This window comes from Cheilinus undulatus, linkage group 23 (assembly GCF_018320785.1).
Source record: "Cheilinus undulatus linkage group 23, ASM1832078v1, whole genome shotgun sequence".
NCBI lineage: Eukaryota > Metazoa > Chordata > Actinopteri > Labriformes > Labridae > Cheilinus > Cheilinus undulatus.
The window spans coordinates 4,518,285-4,538,198 of record NC_054887.1 but is presented as its reverse complement, the minus strand read 5'-3'; the positions used below and the strand labels follow the sequence as shown (position 1 = coordinate 4,538,198).

General features: G+C 40.7%; 1 protein-coding gene across 3 annotated transcripts in view; it reads left to right on the top strand.

The window, feature by feature from the left end:
* LOC121505442 (DENN domain-containing protein 2A-like) overlaps positions 1-15,738 on the top strand; it is a 28,737-nt gene extending 12,999 nt beyond the window's left edge. Inside the window, exons 5-20 of one of the 3 annotated variants that reach the window (XM_041780791.1) lie at positions 1,719-1,813; positions 1,900-2,109; positions 3,447-3,540; positions 3,626-3,676; positions 3,753-3,955; positions 4,916-5,025; positions 5,131-5,200; positions 5,630-5,707; positions 5,791-5,931; positions 7,874-8,022; positions 12,229-12,406; positions 12,496-12,537; positions 12,622-12,730; positions 12,817-13,086; positions 13,156-13,242; positions 13,349-15,738. In XM_041780791.1, the coding sequence (XP_041636725.1) occupies positions 1,719-1,813; positions 1,900-2,109; positions 3,447-3,540; positions 3,626-3,676; positions 3,753-3,955; positions 4,916-5,025; positions 5,131-5,200; positions 5,630-5,707; positions 5,791-5,931; positions 7,874-8,022; positions 12,229-12,406; positions 12,496-12,537; positions 12,622-12,730; positions 12,817-13,086; positions 13,156-13,242; positions 13,349-13,380 (1,919 nt within the window). In that variant the 3' untranslated portion in view covers positions 13,381-15,738. The remainder of the gene's footprint in view (positions 1-1,718; positions 1,814-1,899; positions 2,110-3,446; positions 3,541-3,625; positions 3,677-3,752; positions 3,956-4,915; positions 5,026-5,130; positions 5,201-5,629; positions 5,708-5,790; positions 5,932-7,873; positions 8,023-12,228; positions 12,407-12,495; positions 12,538-12,621; positions 12,731-12,816; positions 13,087-13,155; positions 13,243-13,348) is intronic. The other 2 variants (XM_041780789.1, XM_041780790.1) reach the window with 2 other exon arrangements.
* Positions 15,739-19,914: the final 4,176 nt, after the last annotated feature.

The following is a 19,914-nucleotide window of genomic DNA, read 5'->3' as shown; positions in this document are numbered from 1 at the left end:
AACTTGTGAGTTTTTGGAGAGTTTCTGATTGAATTTCTTTGCAGGTTGTCAGAATATCCTCCCAGAGCTGCTGTTTTGATGTGAACTGCCTCCCACCCTCATAGATCTTTAGCTTGAAGATGCTCCAAAGGTTCTCAGTAGGGTTGAGGTCAGGAGAGGATAGGGGCCACACCATGAGTTTCTCTCCTTTTATGCCCATAGCAGCCAATGACACAGAGGGATTCTTTGCAGCATGAGATGGTTCATTGTCATGCATGAAGAAAATTTTGCTACAGAAGGCACAGTTCTTTTTGTACCATGGAAGAAAGTGGTCAGTCAGAAACTCTATATATTTGCTGAGGTCATTTTCACACCTTCAGGGACCCTAAAGGGGCCTACCAGCTCTCTTCTCATGATTCCAGCCCAAAACATGACTCCGCCCCCTCCTTGATGACATCACAGCCTTGTTGGGACATGGTGGCCATCCACCAATCATCCACTACTCCTCCATCTGGACCATCCAGGGTTGCACGACACTCATCAGTCAACAAGACTGTTTGACTGGTTGGGGGGGGCTGAATAGTAGGTTTATGCATGACTGCAAGCCTCTGGAGGATCCTACACCTTGAGGCTGGCGGGACTCCAGGGGCACCAGCAGCTTCAATACCTGTTTGCTGCTTTGTAATGGCATTTTAGCAGCTGCTCTCTTAATCCGATGTATTTGTTCATCAGAAACCTTCCTCATCATGCCTTTATCTACATGAACCTGGCTGTGCTCTGAATCAGCCACAAATTTCTTCACAGTACGATGATCACGATTAATTTTTCGTGAAATATCTCATGTTTTCATTCCTTGTCCAAGGCATTGCACTATTTGATGCTTTTCAGCAGAGATCCTTTTTCTTTCCCATATTGCTGAAACCTGTTGCCTGCTTAATAATGTGGAACAGTGCATTTTGAGGTTTTTTTTAATAATGGTTATCATTATGTAGTTTGTTCAAAACATTTGAATTATGCTCTAATGGCTGATGACTTGAAAAATACTCTGACTGTCATTTGCATTAATATTTAGGAAAACAAGAGAAAAATGTCATTTGCTTAATAATGTGGAAAGTGGTGTATTAGATTTATTGCCAGGAAGCATTGTTACAAAAAAGAGAAATGGTGTTTTTAAGACTATTAAAGAGGCTTTTTTTCCAGGATTAAATTAAATGAGTGCAAGGGTGCATGCTTTGCTATGCTTGGTCCAACCTGCTTCTTATATAAAGTGATTTTTAATCAAGTGATGGTTATAATGTATACTGCTTTGTAACAGTACTAAAAACTGGAGACTGTCCACTCTTACTCTGGACTGTTTCTTGGTCTGAGGAAACTTCATAAGGAAGCCTACGAGGTGCTCCAAGGCTACCTATTTTACCATTTTCCAGTTTTTTGCTAAGCTAAGCACAATAATAGCAAACAGTTGCATCATATCCATATGAGTAGCACTGATCTCTGCACCTCAGGCAAAAATGAGATCGAGAATATTCATCTTTATCAATATTAATTGTTAAACTATTCCTTAAGTTCTAAAATGTGGGGCCCAGGCCACCCCTGCAACCCATAAGGATGATTGGCACAAACTTAAATGAAAGTTGAAATGTGTTAAAACTGTTGAATTTCTTGTGTTATATGTATCATAAAGAGAAAAAAATCCTTATGAACCCATGTGAACATTGCCATCTTTGGTCTCCCTGCAGACTCCTCCAAAGAGAACCCATATGAGGACATAGAGCTGGAGAGTCAGTGTTCCCAGCAGTCTTTGCCTTCCTCTCCTGGAGCCGACACTGCCAAGGTTCCTGCTGAACAAGCCAAGCATAATACTTCCCTTTAACTTCACTTTAATGTGAATGAGGCTGAAAATATTCACTCTGTCTACAGACCTCGAGGCCCGGCTTCTTCAGGCAGAATTCAGCCAGGAGCTTTAAGCTGCTGGATCTAAGAAAACCCCACCAGTCCAGCCACAGCGTCAGCAGTGGGGGGGTTTCGTCTCCACGCGAGCTCTGCCCTTCCTCCACTCCCTCTGGGCCTGAAAACACTTCCTGGCTCCCTGGAGATCCATACAGTCGCACCTGCCGTAGGATTCCAACAGTAGGTGTTTTGTGTATGATTCAGTAAAATGAATGAATTTAACCTTGTAGTTCAGGGGGTCAAACTCAGTCACAGAAGTACGGTCTAACCTGAGGGCCTAACAGGGTCTACATTTAACCAAACTGTCAACCTCATTTTTGCCAATAATGAATTATGGGGAAAAAACTAGCACTGATGAAATAAATGATTTTAAAAGATCAAAATAATTAGTTAAAAGGTCAGAACACAAAATTAGATGTTAAAAATATAAAAAAGAAAGTCACAGTCATGTTTTTTTTTAAATGGTGCTAACTGTAAATTGAAAAGGTCAAAATATGAGATAAAAAGTCAATATGATAAATCGAAAAGCTCATATGAGATCGAAGTGAAAATAATGAATCAAAAAACTCAAAATACAAGATAAAAGTCAAAATTATAAATTGAAAAGATCATAATACAAAATTAAAAGTAAGATTTATAAATTGGAAAGGTCAAAATATGCGATAAAGTCAAAATAATAAATTAAAAAGCTCATATAAGATAGAAAATGAAAATAATAAATCGATAAACTCAAAATACAAGATAAAAAGTCAAAATGATAAATTGAAAAGCTCATGTAAGATAAAAAGTCAAAATAATAAATCGACAAATTCTCAATACAAGATAAAAAGTCAAAATTGAAAAGGTCAAAATATGAGATTAAGTCAAAATTAAAAATAAAAAAATGCAGAAATTATTAGATAAAGTTAAATTATAAAGTGAAAAGTAAAAATAGGAGATACAAAGTGAAACAATTATTTGACAGAGACAAAATATGAGATAAAAAGTCAAAATAATAAATCAAAAATAGTCAAAATAGAGGAGAAAAAGTCAAAATGATAAATTAAAATTGGTCAAAATAGAGGATAAAAAAATCAAAATAATAAATGTAAAAGGTCAAAATATGTTATTAAAGTCCAAATAATAGATTGAAGTCATAATCGTGCAATTCAAAACTGAAAATTTGTAATGAAAACACTAATTATTTTTCCACATTTATTTTTGTCTAATTCTTTTTACTCTTTATTTTTTCACTTTTTTATTACTAGGATATTTGATATAATCAAGGTTAATTTTACATTTCTATACTGGAGGAAATCTGCAGACCTCATATTGGGGCCATTTATAATAAGAATAGGGTATGATCTTGTGGGCCGGGTGTAATTGTATCACGGGCCGGATTTGGCCCCTGGGCCTTGACACCTGTGTTGTAGGGCCTGTATATATCTTTAATGATGATGAATGATTCTGGATGATGTATTAATGTTTTGTCCCACACTGTAGCATTTCTCCACTGAGTCAAAGCTTTCTCCCAACAGGCTGTTCTACGAATCAACAGCATCTTTGAGTCTCGGATTGGAAAGAAACATCTCCGGAGGATCTATCACTACGCTGAGACGAGCTCAGGAAGAGGTGATGATGTAGTTATTGAACTGGCTGAGCTTTATTCTACTTCCCTTTGCCTATGTAAATGTAGCGGCATGTCTCCTGTGTGCAGTAACAGATGACAACAGCGACTCGGAGAGTGAAATCGAAGAGAGAGCAAAAGGTAGAGTACCACGGAAGACCTCCAGCTTTTCTGTCTTTGACATCTGTACTTAAAACTCGACGTTCCTCTTTTCCAGCTCATCGCCAACGGCTCGTTTCAGTCAAGTCCATCCTCAGCAAGCCGAGCCAGTCTTCTGTTCACTACAACGGTACAAGCAGCGTTCGAGAACAGGAGCTCCGCCAGCGTCAGCTCTTTGAGTATTTTCTAGTCGTGTCTCTGCAGAAGGCGAAAGGTGGTTCCCACTATCTGCCGGAGGTTACACAGCAGTTCCCCCCAAAGGTCAGGAGCAAAGGAATTCTGTGGTCTTGTTATTTTTGTTTCAGTTTTTGTCTAAAGAGAATATTCATTTATTTGAACTAAATTCATTTAGCCTGTAAAAACAGTTCCCTAACATATTTTTAGATCTCTAAATTCCCTAACGTCACCAAGGCTGCCCGTAAGGGAAGGAAGGGGGAAAGATCTGGGGCCCAGTCTTATTGGGCCTTTTGTGGTTAAAGGTGGTTTCAGATTAGGGACCCGGGCCCTGAACTCTGGAGTACGCTTGGCTCCAGAGTCCCATTCCATTTGGTCAGTGTGAATGCAAGTGCGTCCGTTTCTAATGTGTGCCACCAGGCATCCCATCCTGCAAAGCTCCATTCTGTAACAAATGTGCCAAATGTGCAGAAACAGTCCGCAGGCGCTTGATTTTATACACCTGTGGCAATGGAAGTGATCGAACACCTGATTTACATTATTTGGATGGGTGAGTGAATACTTTTGGCAATATAGTGTATTATTAAATCATATGTGGGTGAGGGGACTTGGTGGGTCTTTCAGGGACATAGCCATTTTTGCAGGGGGGTCTGGATGCCAACAACTTAAGGATAAAACTCAGGACTACAGGGACTGGGTATCTCTAGCTTTGCTGATGCTATTTTTGCAACTTATGTATTGCTTGTGAATTCATGACCTTTGTGGCAATAAAACCCCTAATCCCGTTGGTAATCCTAAAAAAGAAACCTGCACTCTAAGCCCAGATTGACATGTCTTGACTCTGAATTCTCTAAATCCAAAAACCTTGAATGCCAGTGAGACTCAGAACTTTGCATTTCAGCGTTCCTAGAGTGAAACTTTCCTAATTCAGATCTCCTATAGCTCCCAGCTTGTAGAACAGAATATTCAAACTTCACTTGCTGATTTTGGAGAAACGTACAGGAAATGAGCAGGTCACATTTAGTCTCTTCTTTTGTTCTATTTCAGCTGGAGCGAAGCTTCAAGTTTATGAGAGAGACCGAGGACCAGCTCCGGATCATCCCTCAGTTCTGTTTCCCTGATGCTAAAAGCTGGGAGCCCGTGGAAAACTACCCAAGGTCTGATGAATAACCTCAACAGTAAAGGTTTATTTTTAGCATATCCAGTAGAAATGTGATCTTTGGGTGTTTATTTGTGTATGTGTTGTGGGTCTTCCCTCATAGTGAGATGTTCTCCTTTGTTTTGACTGGAGAGGATGGGAGCAGGAGGTTTGGATACTGCCGGCGTTTACTGGTAAATAGAAATATGTCAAATAAATAAGGGCTCTGCTACTGGACAGGAAATGGCCAAATACCACGGTGACGGCTGAGTAAATAATCATGCCAAAATAGTCAGCGTGCCTGTGGGAAAACTGTCCATGTCAGAGTCAGAGAGGAAGTGTGTGATTGGAAAAATGTGCACGTGCCTTTTCATACATTTCTATGCATTTTTATGTTGACTTCAGAGCTCCATAGAAGAAAATGTCTGTTTTTATACTGATATAAGGGGCATTTTTCTGTAAATAATGAATTAGAAACGTACAGTATGTTGGGAAAAACCTCAGAAAAGTTACATCTTCTTAAAGCTAGAACTCTGAAACACCAGTTCTTGATAGGACAATAGACTTTTTTTTAACTGAAGTTAAAATCTATGACAATTGTGACATTTATTCCCTTTTTGCAGCCCAGTGGAAAAGGCAAACGCCTACCAGAGGTCTACTGTATCGTCAGTCACCTCGGCTGTTTTAACCTCTTCTCCAAGGTAATTCTCCCATTGTTCACCTCTGATAATATACATGAAATAAGCTAAGCAGTGATGCCGGTGTGTATTTGTGTCCACTACAGGTTCTGGATGAAGTGGAGAGACGAAGGGCTTTATCTCCAGCTCTTGTTCAGCCTTTTATGAGAGCCATCATGGAGGCTCAGTTTCCTGCTCCAGGCAAAACCATCACAGTTAAGACGTTCCTCCCAGGCTCAGGCACCGAGGTGACTAACACTTCAAGCTCTTCTCAGCAACAAGAAAACATGCTTCAGATACTGTATTAAGATTTTGAGAATATACAGAACATACCCCTGGAATTTTTCCAGAAAACACACCATTTCTCCCAGAAATTTTTGCCATTACAAATGTTTTAGGTGTACACGTATTTATTTCCTTTTTGGAACAACACAAAAAAGCAAAAGCCAAAATTGACATAATTTTACACAAAACTCAAAATTAGGCCAGACAAAATGATTGGCACTCTTTTAAAACTGTGGGTAAATCCTTTTATTTCAAGCATGTGATGCTCATTTAAACTCACCTGTGGCAGTAACAGGTGCTGGCAATCTAGAAATCACTCCTGAAGCCAGTTAGAATGTCTAAAAGTTGACTCAACCTTTGTGCTGTGTGCTTGTGTGTGTCACACCAAGCATGGAGAAGAGAAAGAAGAGCCCAGAATCTGAGGACTTAAGAAGCAAAATTGTGGAAAAACATGAACAATCTCAAGGTTAAAGACCATCTCCAGAGATCTTGAAAGCCCTTTGTCCACTGTGTGTAATATAATCAAGAAGTTTATAACCCATGGATCTGTGGCTGATCTCCCTGGACGTGGACGGAAGAGAAAAACTGACAAAAGAATGCAACGCAGGATAGTTGGAATGGTGGATAAACATCCTCAGTCAACTTCCACACAAATTCAGGCTGTCCTGCAGACTCAGGGTGCAAAAGTGTCAGCTGGGACCATACGTGGTCATCTAAATGAGATGAAGCGCTATGGCAGGAGACCGAGGAGAACCCCACTGCTGACAAAAAGACATAAAAAAGCCAGACTGGAGTTTGCAAAAATGTACCTGAGTAAGCCTCAATCCTTCTGGGAGAACATTTTAAGGACAGATGAGACTAAGGTAGAGCTTTTTGGAAAAGCACGTCATTCTACTGTTCACAGAAAACAGAATGAGGCCTACAAAGAAAAGAACACAGTACCTACAGTCAAACATGGTGGAGCTTAAAGGATGTTTTGCTGCCTCTGGCACTGGGTGCCTTGACTTTCATGAAATCTAGAGAGTATCAAAAAATTTTGATTGCAATGTAGAGCCTAGTGTCAGAAAGCTGGGTCTGCATCAGAGGTCATGGGTGTTCCAGCAGGACAATGACCCCAAACATACCTCAAAAAGCACCAAGAAATGGTTGGAGACAAAGCTGGAGAGTTCTGAAGTGGCCAGTAACGAGTCTGGATCTAAATCCCATTGAACACCTATGGAGAGATCTCAAAACTGCTGTTGCAAGAAGGAACCCTTCAAATCTGAGAGACCTGGAGCAGTTTGCTAAAGGAGAGTGGTCCAAAAATCCAGCTGAGAGGTGTAAAAAGCTTGTTGATGGTTACAGGAAGAGACTGGTTTCAGTTATTTTTTCCCAAGGGTGTGCAACCAAATATTAAGTTGAGGGTGCCATCAATTTTGTCAGGCCCATTTTTTTGAGTTTTGTGTAAGATTATGTCAATTTTTGGCTTTTTTCTTCAGTTTTTTTTGTGTTGTTCCAAATACATGTGTATACCAAAATCATTTGCTATTGCATCAACTGCATCTCTACTCAGCGTTTGTGCACTTTTTGCACAGTGCTTTGGTGAGGGGGATTTCCATCTGAGGGGAGAATTTTTTTAAAGAATTTTTGAGTATTCCTCCTCCTACTCATCATTAACATACATGTAAATGGGACAGGGCGCTGTTTGCTAGACTGAGCAGTTAGCATGGATTTCTCCTTTATGTGTGCTCTTTGGCTCTTACACTCTTTTGCCCTAAAGGCCGTGCTCTTTTATACTGGAACTGCCCCCTTGTGGTTAACCTTTAAACAGATCCAGAAACTTATGAATAAGTACAGTTAGAGGTCACAGTTATTTTATTTCCCTATAAAGCTAAACTAAAGACGTCATGGTGTGTTTCATCCCAGGTGATGGAGCTCTGTCGACCTTCTGACTCCCGCCTGGAGCATGTAGACTTTGAGTGTCTGTTCTCCTGTCTGAGTCTGCGGCTGCTCCTTCGGGTGCTGGGCTCTCTGCTGCTGGAGCGAAGGGTCATCTTCACTGCTGACAAACTCAGGTCAGTCCCTTCTGTAAAATCATTTATTCCCTGTTAATGGATGACTCTTGAAATACGAAGTTGCCCCAAGGATCCTTTCTGTTTTGCTGTTTCTATGCTCACAGTGTTGGCAGAGCAATGAGATGTGAGTATTAAAGTTGTTTTTATAAAAAGGCCAAAACATGTGGGTGGTCCAAACCCACATTTTCAGATAAACTGAAGGCAGCCCAGTTTTAGTCAAGACACATACCACAGAGATATTTTGAGCCTCATCCGCTGAGTTGTTGTGGTGCTGCCAGTTTGTTTGTTCTGTAGAACAAATCCAGAGGGAGTCCGAGAGAACGGTCACACTAGTAAAGGACAAGAATGCTAAGTAGTGACGTAAATGTAAGAAGCCTGTAGCTCTGCTCACTGGGAAATGTTCCTTCAGGGAATATGAAAACATCAGACTCAGGGTCTAATTTGAACCATAGCACCCTCCTGTGGAGGAAATGAGCTAATTACATACTTTTTTGTCTGTCTTTGCTTTCAGATATAGATATAGTGGTAATGCTTTTGTTATCAGACAACATTTCTTTACTAAAAGGAGAGCAAAGACCTAAAGTGAAATTTTTCTGGTGAAAAACAAAAGTTTTGCTTTTCTCCTGACTTGCTTTGGCAAAAGTTTGATTCACCTACCGTCTCCACCGATAGGGAGCAATGATAGTGACTGCCTGTTGATCTTACGTACCAGAGCTGTGCATGCCCATTGCAGCATGTCTTGTAGATACACTATGTTGCCAAAAGTATTCACCCAACCATCCAAATAATTAAAATCAGGTGTTCCAATCACTTCTGTGGCCACAGGTGTATTAAATCAAGCACCTAGGCATGCAGACGGTTTCTACAAACATTTGTGAAAGAATAGGTCACTTTCAGGAACTCAGTGATTTCCAGCGTGGTACTGTGATAGGATACCAGCTGTGCAACAAGTCCAGTGGTAAATTTCCTGGCTCCTAAATATTCCACAGTCAACTGTCAGAGGTATTATGACAAAGTGGAAGCGATTGTGAACGACAGCAATGCAGCCACCAAGTGGTAGGCCACGTAAAATGACGGAGCGGGGTCAGAGGACACTGAGGTGTATAGTGCGCAGAGGTCGCCAACTTTCTGCAGAGTCAATGGCTACAGACCTCCAAACTTCATGTGGCCTTCAGATTAGCTCAAGAACAGAGGTAGAGAGCTTCATGGAATGGGTTTCCATGGCGGCATCCAAGCCATACATCACCAATGCAAAGCATTAGATGCAGTGGTGTAAAGCACGCCGCCACTGGACTCTAGAGCAGTGGAGACGAGTTCTCTGGAGTGACATATCGCGCTTCTCCATCTGGCAATCTGATGGATGAGTGTGGGTTTAGAGGTTGCCAGGAGAACGGTACTTGTCTGACTGCATTGTGCCAAGTGTAAAGTTTGGTGGAGGGGGGTTTATGGTGTGGGGTTGTTTCTCAGGAGCTGGGCTTGGCCCCTTAGTTCCAGTGAAAGGAACTCTGAATGCTTCAGCATACCAAGAGATTTTGGATAATTCCATGCTCCCAACTTTGTGGGAACAGTCTTCTGGAAGAATGGTCAAAAATTCTCATAAACACACTCCTAAACCTTGTGGAAAGCCTTCCCAGAAGAGTTGAAGCTGTTATAGCTGCGAAGGGTGGACCGGTGTCATATTAAACCCTATGGATTAAGAATGGGATATCACTTAAGTTCATCTGCGAGTCAAGGCATGTGAGTGAATACTTTTGGCAATATAGTGAATGTCCTATCACCCACTGTGAATTTTTTCATAGCTTCTGTCCTCCCAAAACATTGTGTAAGTGGTGTTGCAAAGATGGACGTGAAATATATCCCAGGCAATAGAACAGAGACATGTCAGGTTACCATCACATTTGATGCTGACAAAATCATGCATCCCTAATTTTAGATGTAAACAAGACAAGGTTAAAACCTAGCATATGACTGACGGCATCTGGGATGCCTGTTGAAGTTAAGTGGTTTCTTAAATGGGTATAATACATGTTTTCCTCTCTCTCTGTCTCTCTCCCTCTGTGGCTGGAGACAGAGCCCTGAGCAACATCACCCCCCTCCTCTCCTGCTTTCCTTTTATCGCATCTGACTGGTTAAAAATCGCAAAAGAAACCAAATGCACTGACATTGACACATTGATGCTCTGGTTTTAACAAGAAAAGTGGTTCAGTTCCATGCAAACTGCAACAGTTCTAGAGCTAACAGCTAACTCTGGACAATATTGAACAAGCCTGTTGCCATGATCGGAAAGCCGTGCCGAAACAGCCTGGAAGTAGAGCGAGAACATTTGTTCTGTCATTGAAAGCTTCCAGTGTTGCTCTCTGCACTTGTTTGAATTAAGTCACAATGTCCAGTTCACACAACGCTGCAACTCAGTCTAAGCTAATCACTCCTCTATTAGGCCTCGTGTACAATCCCTTACAGCAACTTACCCTTTCCCCTTAACTATCACACACTCATGCTTTCAGTGTTGCTCTCTTCACTTGTTTTGACAAAGAAATATCCAGTTTTGACAAAGTGCCACTGTGGATAATTCAGAGCTAATCACTCCACATTCAATCAAGTAATCCTTTCCCCCTGAACTATCACATGCTCATGCACAAGCAGGTCAAGAGAAGAGTGAAAACATCTTTCCCAGCATGAAAAGCTTATAGGGTTGTTTTTATTCTGTATTTCATCAGAAACATGGCCCTGTTCCAGTAGAGCAGATGCAAGGCTAAAGCTACAGCTGAGGTATTTACAGCAGTGGAGGCAGCCATTACCGACAGCTGTCAGCACAACCAAACTTAACTCTGTGTGCTATGACTCTGAAAGTAGGATCACTCAGTCAGTCAGACACAGACAGAGCAGTCTGTAGGGCCAACCTCAGCGGTCAGCAAAAACATGAGAAACTAAACACTTTTATGATAATATTCATCTACTGGTTCATATTAATTTTTGGTCAACACTCTGTCAAGTTCGTCCACACTGAACAGCACCAAGCATTGGTGACTGTTACGCACCATGAGCCTTAGCAGTTGTTGAGCTCGCTCTGGGATTTTCCCCTTCTTCTTCCACTTTGTGGCTGAGTTGCTGTTGTTCCTAAACTCTTCCACTTTCTAATAATATCACTGACTCTTTGACTGGTGAATATCCATCAGCGATGAAATTTCACCAACCGTCTTATTGCAAAGGTGGCATCCTGCACAGTACCACGCTTGGGCTGAATCCCATTTCTCCCCTTAACCCTCAATCTTAACCCTCAGTCTGAAAATGCACGTTCTCGCAAAGTGCGAGGGCTGTCCCAATTCTCCCAGAAAGCTGAGTTGAGGGGTGAGTTCGAGGGCTTTGTCTCTTTTGAGATGTTCCTGGGGCTCCCTTGGTATTGAGACGCAAAGACAGATGGCGCGAATGTGGGGAAGAAATCAAGCTACAAATGTAAATTTCTTTGTTAATAGAGATCTAAAACTTATGAAAACCATTCCAGTATCTTAGTTTAATGATATTCTATGTATTATTTGCCTTTTTGTAGCGTAACTCTTACTTTTATTTTTAAGATCGTAAGCCAGTAACCGTGCCGTCTCAGTCTTCTTCCTCTGAATCGACAGACTATGCAGTTTTGGCACATTACTGCCCTCTACAGTCTGAAATCGTAACTGCTATTAAGGGTTGTCCCATTTCTAAGTCACGAGATGGTCCTTACACTTGGTTCTGAGGGGCGAGTTAAGACTGAGGGTTGAGCTTGAGGGTAAGATTGAAGGTTAAGGGGAGAATTGGGATTCAGCCTTGAAATCACTGATCTCTTCAGAACGACCCGTTTAGGATCACAGATGTTTGTCCAGTAATCTGCATGGCTAGGTGAGGATTTTATACACCTGTGGGTCTGACTGAAAGCCCTGAATTCAATAACTAACAGGTGTATGTATTAAGGTTTGTATACCCTGTATAATAAATTGTGACTTATAATGAAAACTATTATTAAGTTAATAATAATAATAATATTTATTTTTTGCTCTGCCTTATTTGATGTTTGTTAGTTTTTTTTGTAGATTTGAGTGTTCTTTCTTTCCTTGTCTCTCCCTAACCACATAAATGCAATCATAAATAGGTTTATACCTCTACTGACAGTAGTATCCATCTATTTCAATATCACTGGGCGTTGTGATTGCTGACCTTTGTCTTTCCTCTCAGCACTCTCTCCCAGTGCTGCCACGCCGTCGTGGCCCTCCTGTATCCCTTTGTATGGCAGCACACCTACATCCCAGTGCTGCCCTCAGCTATGCTTGACATCGTCTGCACTCCAACCCCGTTCATCGTCGGCCTGCTGTCCAGTTCTCTGCCCCAGCTCACTGAGCTCCCTCTGGAGGAGGTTAGTGAGAGCCACTCTTTGCTGACTCCTGTACGGCTGTGGATCGATGTCTCAGATCAACTATTGTGTAAAAATGTTTCTGTGTGCAGGTACTGGTTGTGGATCTTGGAAACAGTCGATTTCTCAGACAGGTAGGTCATGCTTTGAGTCCAGTACAGCTAAGATTTTATCTCCATCACATAAATGAGCTTTCTATCCTTGTTTGTCACATTCAGCTGGACGATGAAGACACCATCCTGCCTTCTAAGCTCCAGTCGGCTCTGGAGAATGTTCTGGAGAGGAGAAGAGAGCTAGCTAGTGAGAGAGGAGGAGACACACCCAGTGGTGAGACAAACTAATGACTGAAACTGAAAAACATTATTGATATAAACTCAGCATGTATGCTGACATATGAATCCTCTTCTCTCCAGACTTAAGTCACATCAGCACTGTCGTGTCCGAGGCCTTTATTCGTTTCTTCGTGGAGCTCGTCGGCCACTATCCACTCTTCATCGTCGGTGAACGTGAAGACGGCTACTCCTCCTCCTCCTCCTCTCCAGCTTCCTGCTTCTTCCAGCGGGACGGCTTTCGTAAAGCAATCCCGTCTAAAACCATACGCCGCTTTCTGGAGGTCTTCATGGAGACTCAGATGTTTGGCTGGTTCATCCAGGAGAGAGAGCTCCATGGACAAGCCCTTAAAGGTAAACCTATAAACAGATATCTACAGCTTTGAGGAGATGAAGATGATTCATGAGTGTCTCTTTTATTAGGCCTGTTTGAGGTGAGGGTGCAGGAGTATCTGGACTCGATCCATGAGAATGAACACCGCAGGGTCAACAGGTTCCTCAAAGGCTTGGGTAAGGTTGTTAGTGGGTTATTTACAGCCCGAATTTGTTTGTTACAGAAAAACAAGCTTGTCGGCAGGAGTCTTGGCTAAACCACTCTTCTTTTTCTCTTCTCTAGGAAACAGAATGAAATTTCTTTCCAAGAAGTAACAAAAGTTTCACTGCCAAAAAGAGAAGAAGAGCTGAAGACCTGATGGACAGAAGGAAAGCAGAACAGGAGATTGCTGATTCAAGGCAGTTTGAGGGATGCTTATTTGTGCCATCATTGTCCCTGCAACAAAATACCAAATATTTCAAAATTAAAAGGACCATAATGCACTGAAACGACGTTGAATTGGGCATCAGATGTTTGTTGTAATGTTGCAAAGACACTACTTACATTTATACACCTCCTTTAATGCTTGAGCTGCCGTCTTGGCAATGATTCTCAAGGCATTCTGGGAGATGTACCCCTGGAAAATGTCTTTTTGATGAGTCGTGTTGACCAGGTGACAAACTCAATCACAGCAGAGGCTGGATGCTGGATTCAGGACTAACCTGAGGGCCTAACAGGGTCACCTTTTTAACCAGAAACTGTCAACAGTGTTTCAACAGTAATAAAATATGAAAAAAAAACCTTGATGGTAAACAATTTAAAAAGTTTTTGATTGGCCCTCTGAAAATTCATTAAATTACAGTAAATCTGGCCCTCAACAGAGCATGACGCTTGTGCCAGACTGTTTTATTCTTCTTAGTATTAGGACAAGGCAGTGCTACCAAACTAACTCTGTAAACAAACATTTTGACATGTTTTTGTGCTGTTTTTGAAGACTAAATTGAGACACTATAAATAGTAAACATATTGGTGCAAAATAGTAAAGATCTTGATTTATAACATCCTAATGGATTACAGCAGCAAACAGGAGCACAACTGATGTTCCAGGGGCGGAGCCAGTGGTAGCCAGAGCCAACCACGGCCCTCTGAAATATGACTGGCCAAAATTCTTAAAAAATGATTGGCTATTTGCCTTATCAGCCATCAACTCGCCATTTAAGCATACCTAATCACTCAGCATATCTCATCCTACAATAGATTGGCGTTACTTACTTTAATATCAAAATGAGGCATATAAAAGTGACCCTAACATCCTCATATATTTCTGTATGTGGCCCCCGATGGAAAAAGATTGGACAGCCCTGATTTCTGGGGCTGCATGTCCATCTCCGGGGTTTGAAGCTAAAACACTCTGCAGTGAAAAAAAAACTCTCAAGTGGGAATCTGCTGATGGGTGGATTAATGAAACAACAAAACATAAAGTCATTCTTGATTAAACTGATTTCATCTCAGTTTTTTCTTTAAATTGGTTTTAAAAGCTGTAGGGAGCTCATAAAGATGACGCCCGAAATACCACTTCCTATTTGCTCTTCTGCCTATTGTCTGGATTTAATGATGGCCTTGGGGCCGGATGTGAAGATGTGGGTGGTCCTGATGTGGCCTCCTGGCCACCAGTTGATGATCACTGTTGTACACTATAGGTCATTTGCAGTCACGTGATCCTGGTGATGTGCAAATGTCAGCTGGGGGTCAGGAAGTGGGGAACAGCCGAAAGAACTGAATTGGAACTGAGGAAAGTTAGACGTACAGCTCTAAATGGGAGTGTATGCTGCTATTAGCATCAGCTAACTCCTACAAACACTGAGTACAATCTCTACATAGTACTGAAAAGTGATTTTTTTCCCACACTTAAACTGATTTACCTGGTGTGGAGGCTATCACTATTTACTCAGTCCTGCAGACCTCCTAACTTTGTCTATCCAGATCAGGGATGGGCAGATTTGGTTACAAGAGCACCACATTAATTCTGCTTTCACTGCCAAAGGACCAAATTGTTACAGATTGTTGGATATTCTCAATTTTAACCCAATGAATATTATAATTCAATGAAAGGAAGAATATGTTGCTTTCATGATCATTTATTATGCCAACATTAATATTTTTGAGTTCAGGTGCAAAAAGAAATAGTAAATTTAATGAGAAGTACAGATTTAAATCAATTTCAAGCTGATTTTTTAATGTAAAAGTTACTCTTAATTAGTTGCATATTTATTTTTTTAACTGGTGCATTTAGTGATGCTCATAAAAAGTTGTACAGCCGATAAAATCTACTAAAAAAAGAAAAGAACTAAAAAATACTTAATCAAAAATTTGAATAAAATAAAAAATAGGATGTTAATAAATGCATTTCTTTTTTTAAACAAATTATAAAACTATGAATACATTATATGAAGTAATTTAAAAACAATGAATAAAATAAAATCATTAGAATGAAAAAAAAATCAAAACAAGTTAAAAACAAGTTTGATATTGTTTTTCTCACCTAATGAATGAATAACTAGAGGAGCTGACCATACACCAGATGTGAAAGACTATTGTGGCAGATTTTTTCTGTTTTTTAAAGTTTATAATTTCTTGCTACTTGAACCAGTATCAATTTCGTCAACTAAAACTATGACTAAAAATGTTCGTTGGCAGCCATTTTTTTAATGACAAAGACTGGACTAAGACTAACAACGATAGATCTGTGATGACTAAAACTGACATTAACTAAGTTTAGTTTTCATCAAGATGACTAAAACTAGACTAAAATGTATAGTAGTTTTCGACGGACATTCAAAATCTGTGATATTTCTCCACTGTGGGTAAATCTGTCAAAAACAATGCATCCATATCTATTCTGCCTCTCAGCTGTAGAAAGCAGGGACCACAGGTTTGGCAGGGTGCAGAGAACACACTACCATGATTTGGTGCCAGATTTAGGCAGGAGAATAAATGCTTGGACTAAAAGTGAAGACTAAAATGTGAGGACTTTTTATGGACTAAAACTAGACTAAAATGTTTTGAGTTTTCATCAACTAAAACTAGACTAAAACTAAAAAGAATAGAAATGACTAAAATGTGACTAAAACCAAAATGCATTTCACTTAAAGACTAAAATTAAGACTAAAATTAAAAATAGCTGCAAAAATTATCAATGACTTGGGCCACATGTGGACCCTGGGCTGCCAGTTGCCCACCCTTTATCCAGGTGAGGGGAGACACGAGTCTTGGGGAGCCTAGTGCTAAGCTAAATTACTTGCTGAGCTATTTACTCTACTTTTAAAGAGCTAAACTGGTACCAAATGAAGAGCTGTTTGAGGAGCCAAACAAGCAGCTCTACTGAGCTCAGCCACATGGTCTGGATCTCTAAAAGGAGACAGATTTTCAGAACAAGTGAGACCAATGGACATCAGCTGAGGAAATACAGGGGAGGTCAGAGTTCAACCATTACTGAACCAAACTGAACCACTTTGTGGAAACAGACCATGCATGAGTGTTGTGTGCACCGCTCGTCAAGGCCTTTTAAATTCCACTGTGAGTTTTTAAACTTTGTTTTTGCTGGAAAAATTCACTACATTCAGGACACAACATTAGCTTAAGAATTAAAAATGTTTTTATTTTCATCTTTGACATACACAGCCCAAAAAGTTGCATTTTTCTATGCAGAAATCCCTACTTGTCCCCCATCAGGAGCTGCTGTCATCATCTGCAAAGAACAAGAGAATGCAAAACATACAGGCAGAGCTAAGTGGTCGGGGAAAGGGGTGTGTAAGAGGAAGCTTACTGTTTTCACCAAAGTGCTATAATCGGTGATTTTAACCTGACATGTATGTTTATAAAGTCCAAGCATTTTTAGAGTGTCTGTTGGCAGCAACTTCTAAAAACATGATCTAATATAAAAGTGTTAGCACTGTGCTGTAACCACAGAGAACAGTAATAAAACTGCTAAATTATTTTTAAACTTTAAAACTCTGATGGAAATTTGAAGTTAATATTCAGTCATATAGTTGTGCACCTTGAATCCACCAGGGGGCAGTAGTATGTTTTCCCTCACAGATCATGACTTTGACAGTGATGACCAGAAAATCACACATGGCTTTAAGGCTTAAATGTTCTGAGTCAGAATAATAAAAACATCCCAGTGAAGCATTTCATTGCATGTTTAATGCTTGGATATATTCTTCCCTCTTTAGTTTGCATATTCAATAAGGGGAATTTAAAGCTAAATAGTGCATTTTCAACTCTTTCTTGTTTTACTGGGTGAGTAATCCACATACCACCTACTTCCTAACCATCCACTGCCGTGTCTGTGTGTGATTCCTCCTTTTTATGACAAAGAGCCTCGGTTCAAAGTTAGTGGCAGCTTTACTATTTTAATCTCTGACTCATGGAAACAGAGCAGATCTTTAGCCCATGAAGAAGAAAGCACATCTTTGTCAGCATGAAAACAAAACACAGGTGCAGAACAGAGCGTAGTAGTGTACTGCTCAGTTTGTTCCTGCTGAGCAGGTGGAAGGCCTCGGGGCATTGCACAGCGTCTAACCTGCCACATTGTCACTCACTCTAGCTGGGGCAAATGATGTATGCATGGTGAAAGCAGACTGAAGGTTATTCAGACAACACAAACACTATTTACACTAAAATGGTGATGACAAGCCTTGGGGCTGTCCTTATATTTTAGGGATAGCTAAGGAATTACAAAGCGGATATGCAGTTTCTATCTGCAAACATTTGTGATACAAAATGGATCTGTATGCTCCGTGACTTCAAGCGTGGTACCCTGATGGATTCCATCGCTGAAGAACTTCCACTGGCATTCATGTAAACACTGAAACTGTGCAGCAGGAGCTTCATGAATGGGTTTTATTGGCTATGCAGCTGTGTTGGATGGAGTGGTATAAAACACCGGCACTGGACGGTGGAGCAGTGGAAACGTGTTCTGTGGAGTGACCAATCACGCTGCTTTGTTTGCCAGTCAGATGGGTGAGGCTGGGTTCGGAGGATCCTGGGAAAACGTTACTGTCTGACTGTGAAGTTTGGTGGAAGAGGGATAATGGCGGGGCTGCTTTTTAGGGTCTGGGCCTGGCCTCTTATCTCCAGTGAAGGCTAGTCTTAATTCTTCATCGTAGCGAGACATTCTGGACAATGCTATGCTTCCAGCTTTGTGGCAACAGTTTAGAGAAGGCCCTTTTCTATTCCAACATGACTGTACCCCAGAGCACAAAGCAAGGACATGATTGGGACAGGGCTGAGTTTGCTGTGGAAGAACTTAACTGGTCCCCACAAGGAGCCCTGACAGCAACCCATCCAGCACCTTTGGGGTGAAGTAGAACAGAGATTGTGAGCCAGGCCTTCTGGTCCAGCAGCAGTGCCTGACCTCATCAATGCTCTACAGAATGAATGGGCAGAAACACTCCACAATCTAGTAGAAAGCTTTCCCAGAAGAGTGGAGGCTGCCGGGTGGAGTCAGCCTTAGAGACTGTGATGTTGCCTTTTGTGTCACTGCAGACAGGAACTAAATGTTTTTAAAAATTGAAACAGAATATTTTTTTTTCTCTTTTTGGTCCCCAAGGGATGTGGAAACAAGTTTGTGCAAAAAAAGTGTTAGTCATTGTTATGTCAGAGATGAAGTTACTTTTCTTTTATCTCTATAGTCCTATAACTTTTTAAAAATCCAGTGACACATATACTTAACCCTCGGATCGTACTATGTCTGTTTTGAGGACATTCATCATTTTTATCATATATTTTTTTGAGTTGATAGTCACATTTTTATAGGTTGAGGCATCAAATTTAGCCAAAGTTATTATTTGTCTTCATATTAAAAAAAAAAGTGTTGCCCATAGAACTCTACTGACGCCAAATTGCTCCATCCATCCTTGTTTGTCCAAAATCTGGACAATAGACTTCCATTAAAAACACGTTTTTTGACTGTGTGTCTGTGTGTGCACCAAAACAACTTAAAACAACAACTCGATCTCCAGGGATCTAAATTTCACCGTTCCATAGTGATCCAGCAGATCACGCGAGCTTATTATTTTAACCCCTTTGGTAACGCAGACATTGTTTACCTTCCATGGACCCAGAGTGTTTGAAGCGCTATTTCACCCACTAAACATCATCAGAATTCAATGAAATGATTCGTGCCACTAGATATGGATGTCTGAGAGTGGGTTACATGTGTAAGGAAAAGTTTGTGTGCTCCTACGTGTGTGATCGCGTGCGAATCTGTGTCTGTGTTCACAGTCAGACATGCTGTAAGTAGAGTATTAACAGGCGAAAATGTTACCTCCGAGTTCTCCAGTCTGGGACTAAGAAAGAGGGACATTGGGACAATTTCAACTTTGCCCTCACTTCATAGCAAGTGGATGGACATGCATGAGGATGCAATAGGTAAGAATATATCTTATCTCAAATATGCAGTAAAGTTATATATGCGCTTAGTTGGCATATTTGTGGTCACATTTTGGTTAGAGGTAGAAATGTGCGTGTTCGTGATTCATATCCTACATATATCTTCTGATTCTTAAATAATAAACCTAACATGAACAAATGCATTCACTCGCATATGATTTGAAAGAGAATGAGGCTCGAGAAAAGGAGGGTAAAACTGGCGTGTTTTACGCACAGATGGACTCATCTGTTTAGCCTGAATCCAAGTCATAGGCATAGTGTACAATAAGTGCCATAAAAAGGGTGTAACATTTAATATTTTTTTTAGTAGTCAGGGTTGAAGTTGTTGAAGAGATCTGAGGCAGTGAAAATAAAAAATAAAAGAAAAAATTGGAATTTAATTAACACCTTTCTACATGTCTGTTTTCTGGACA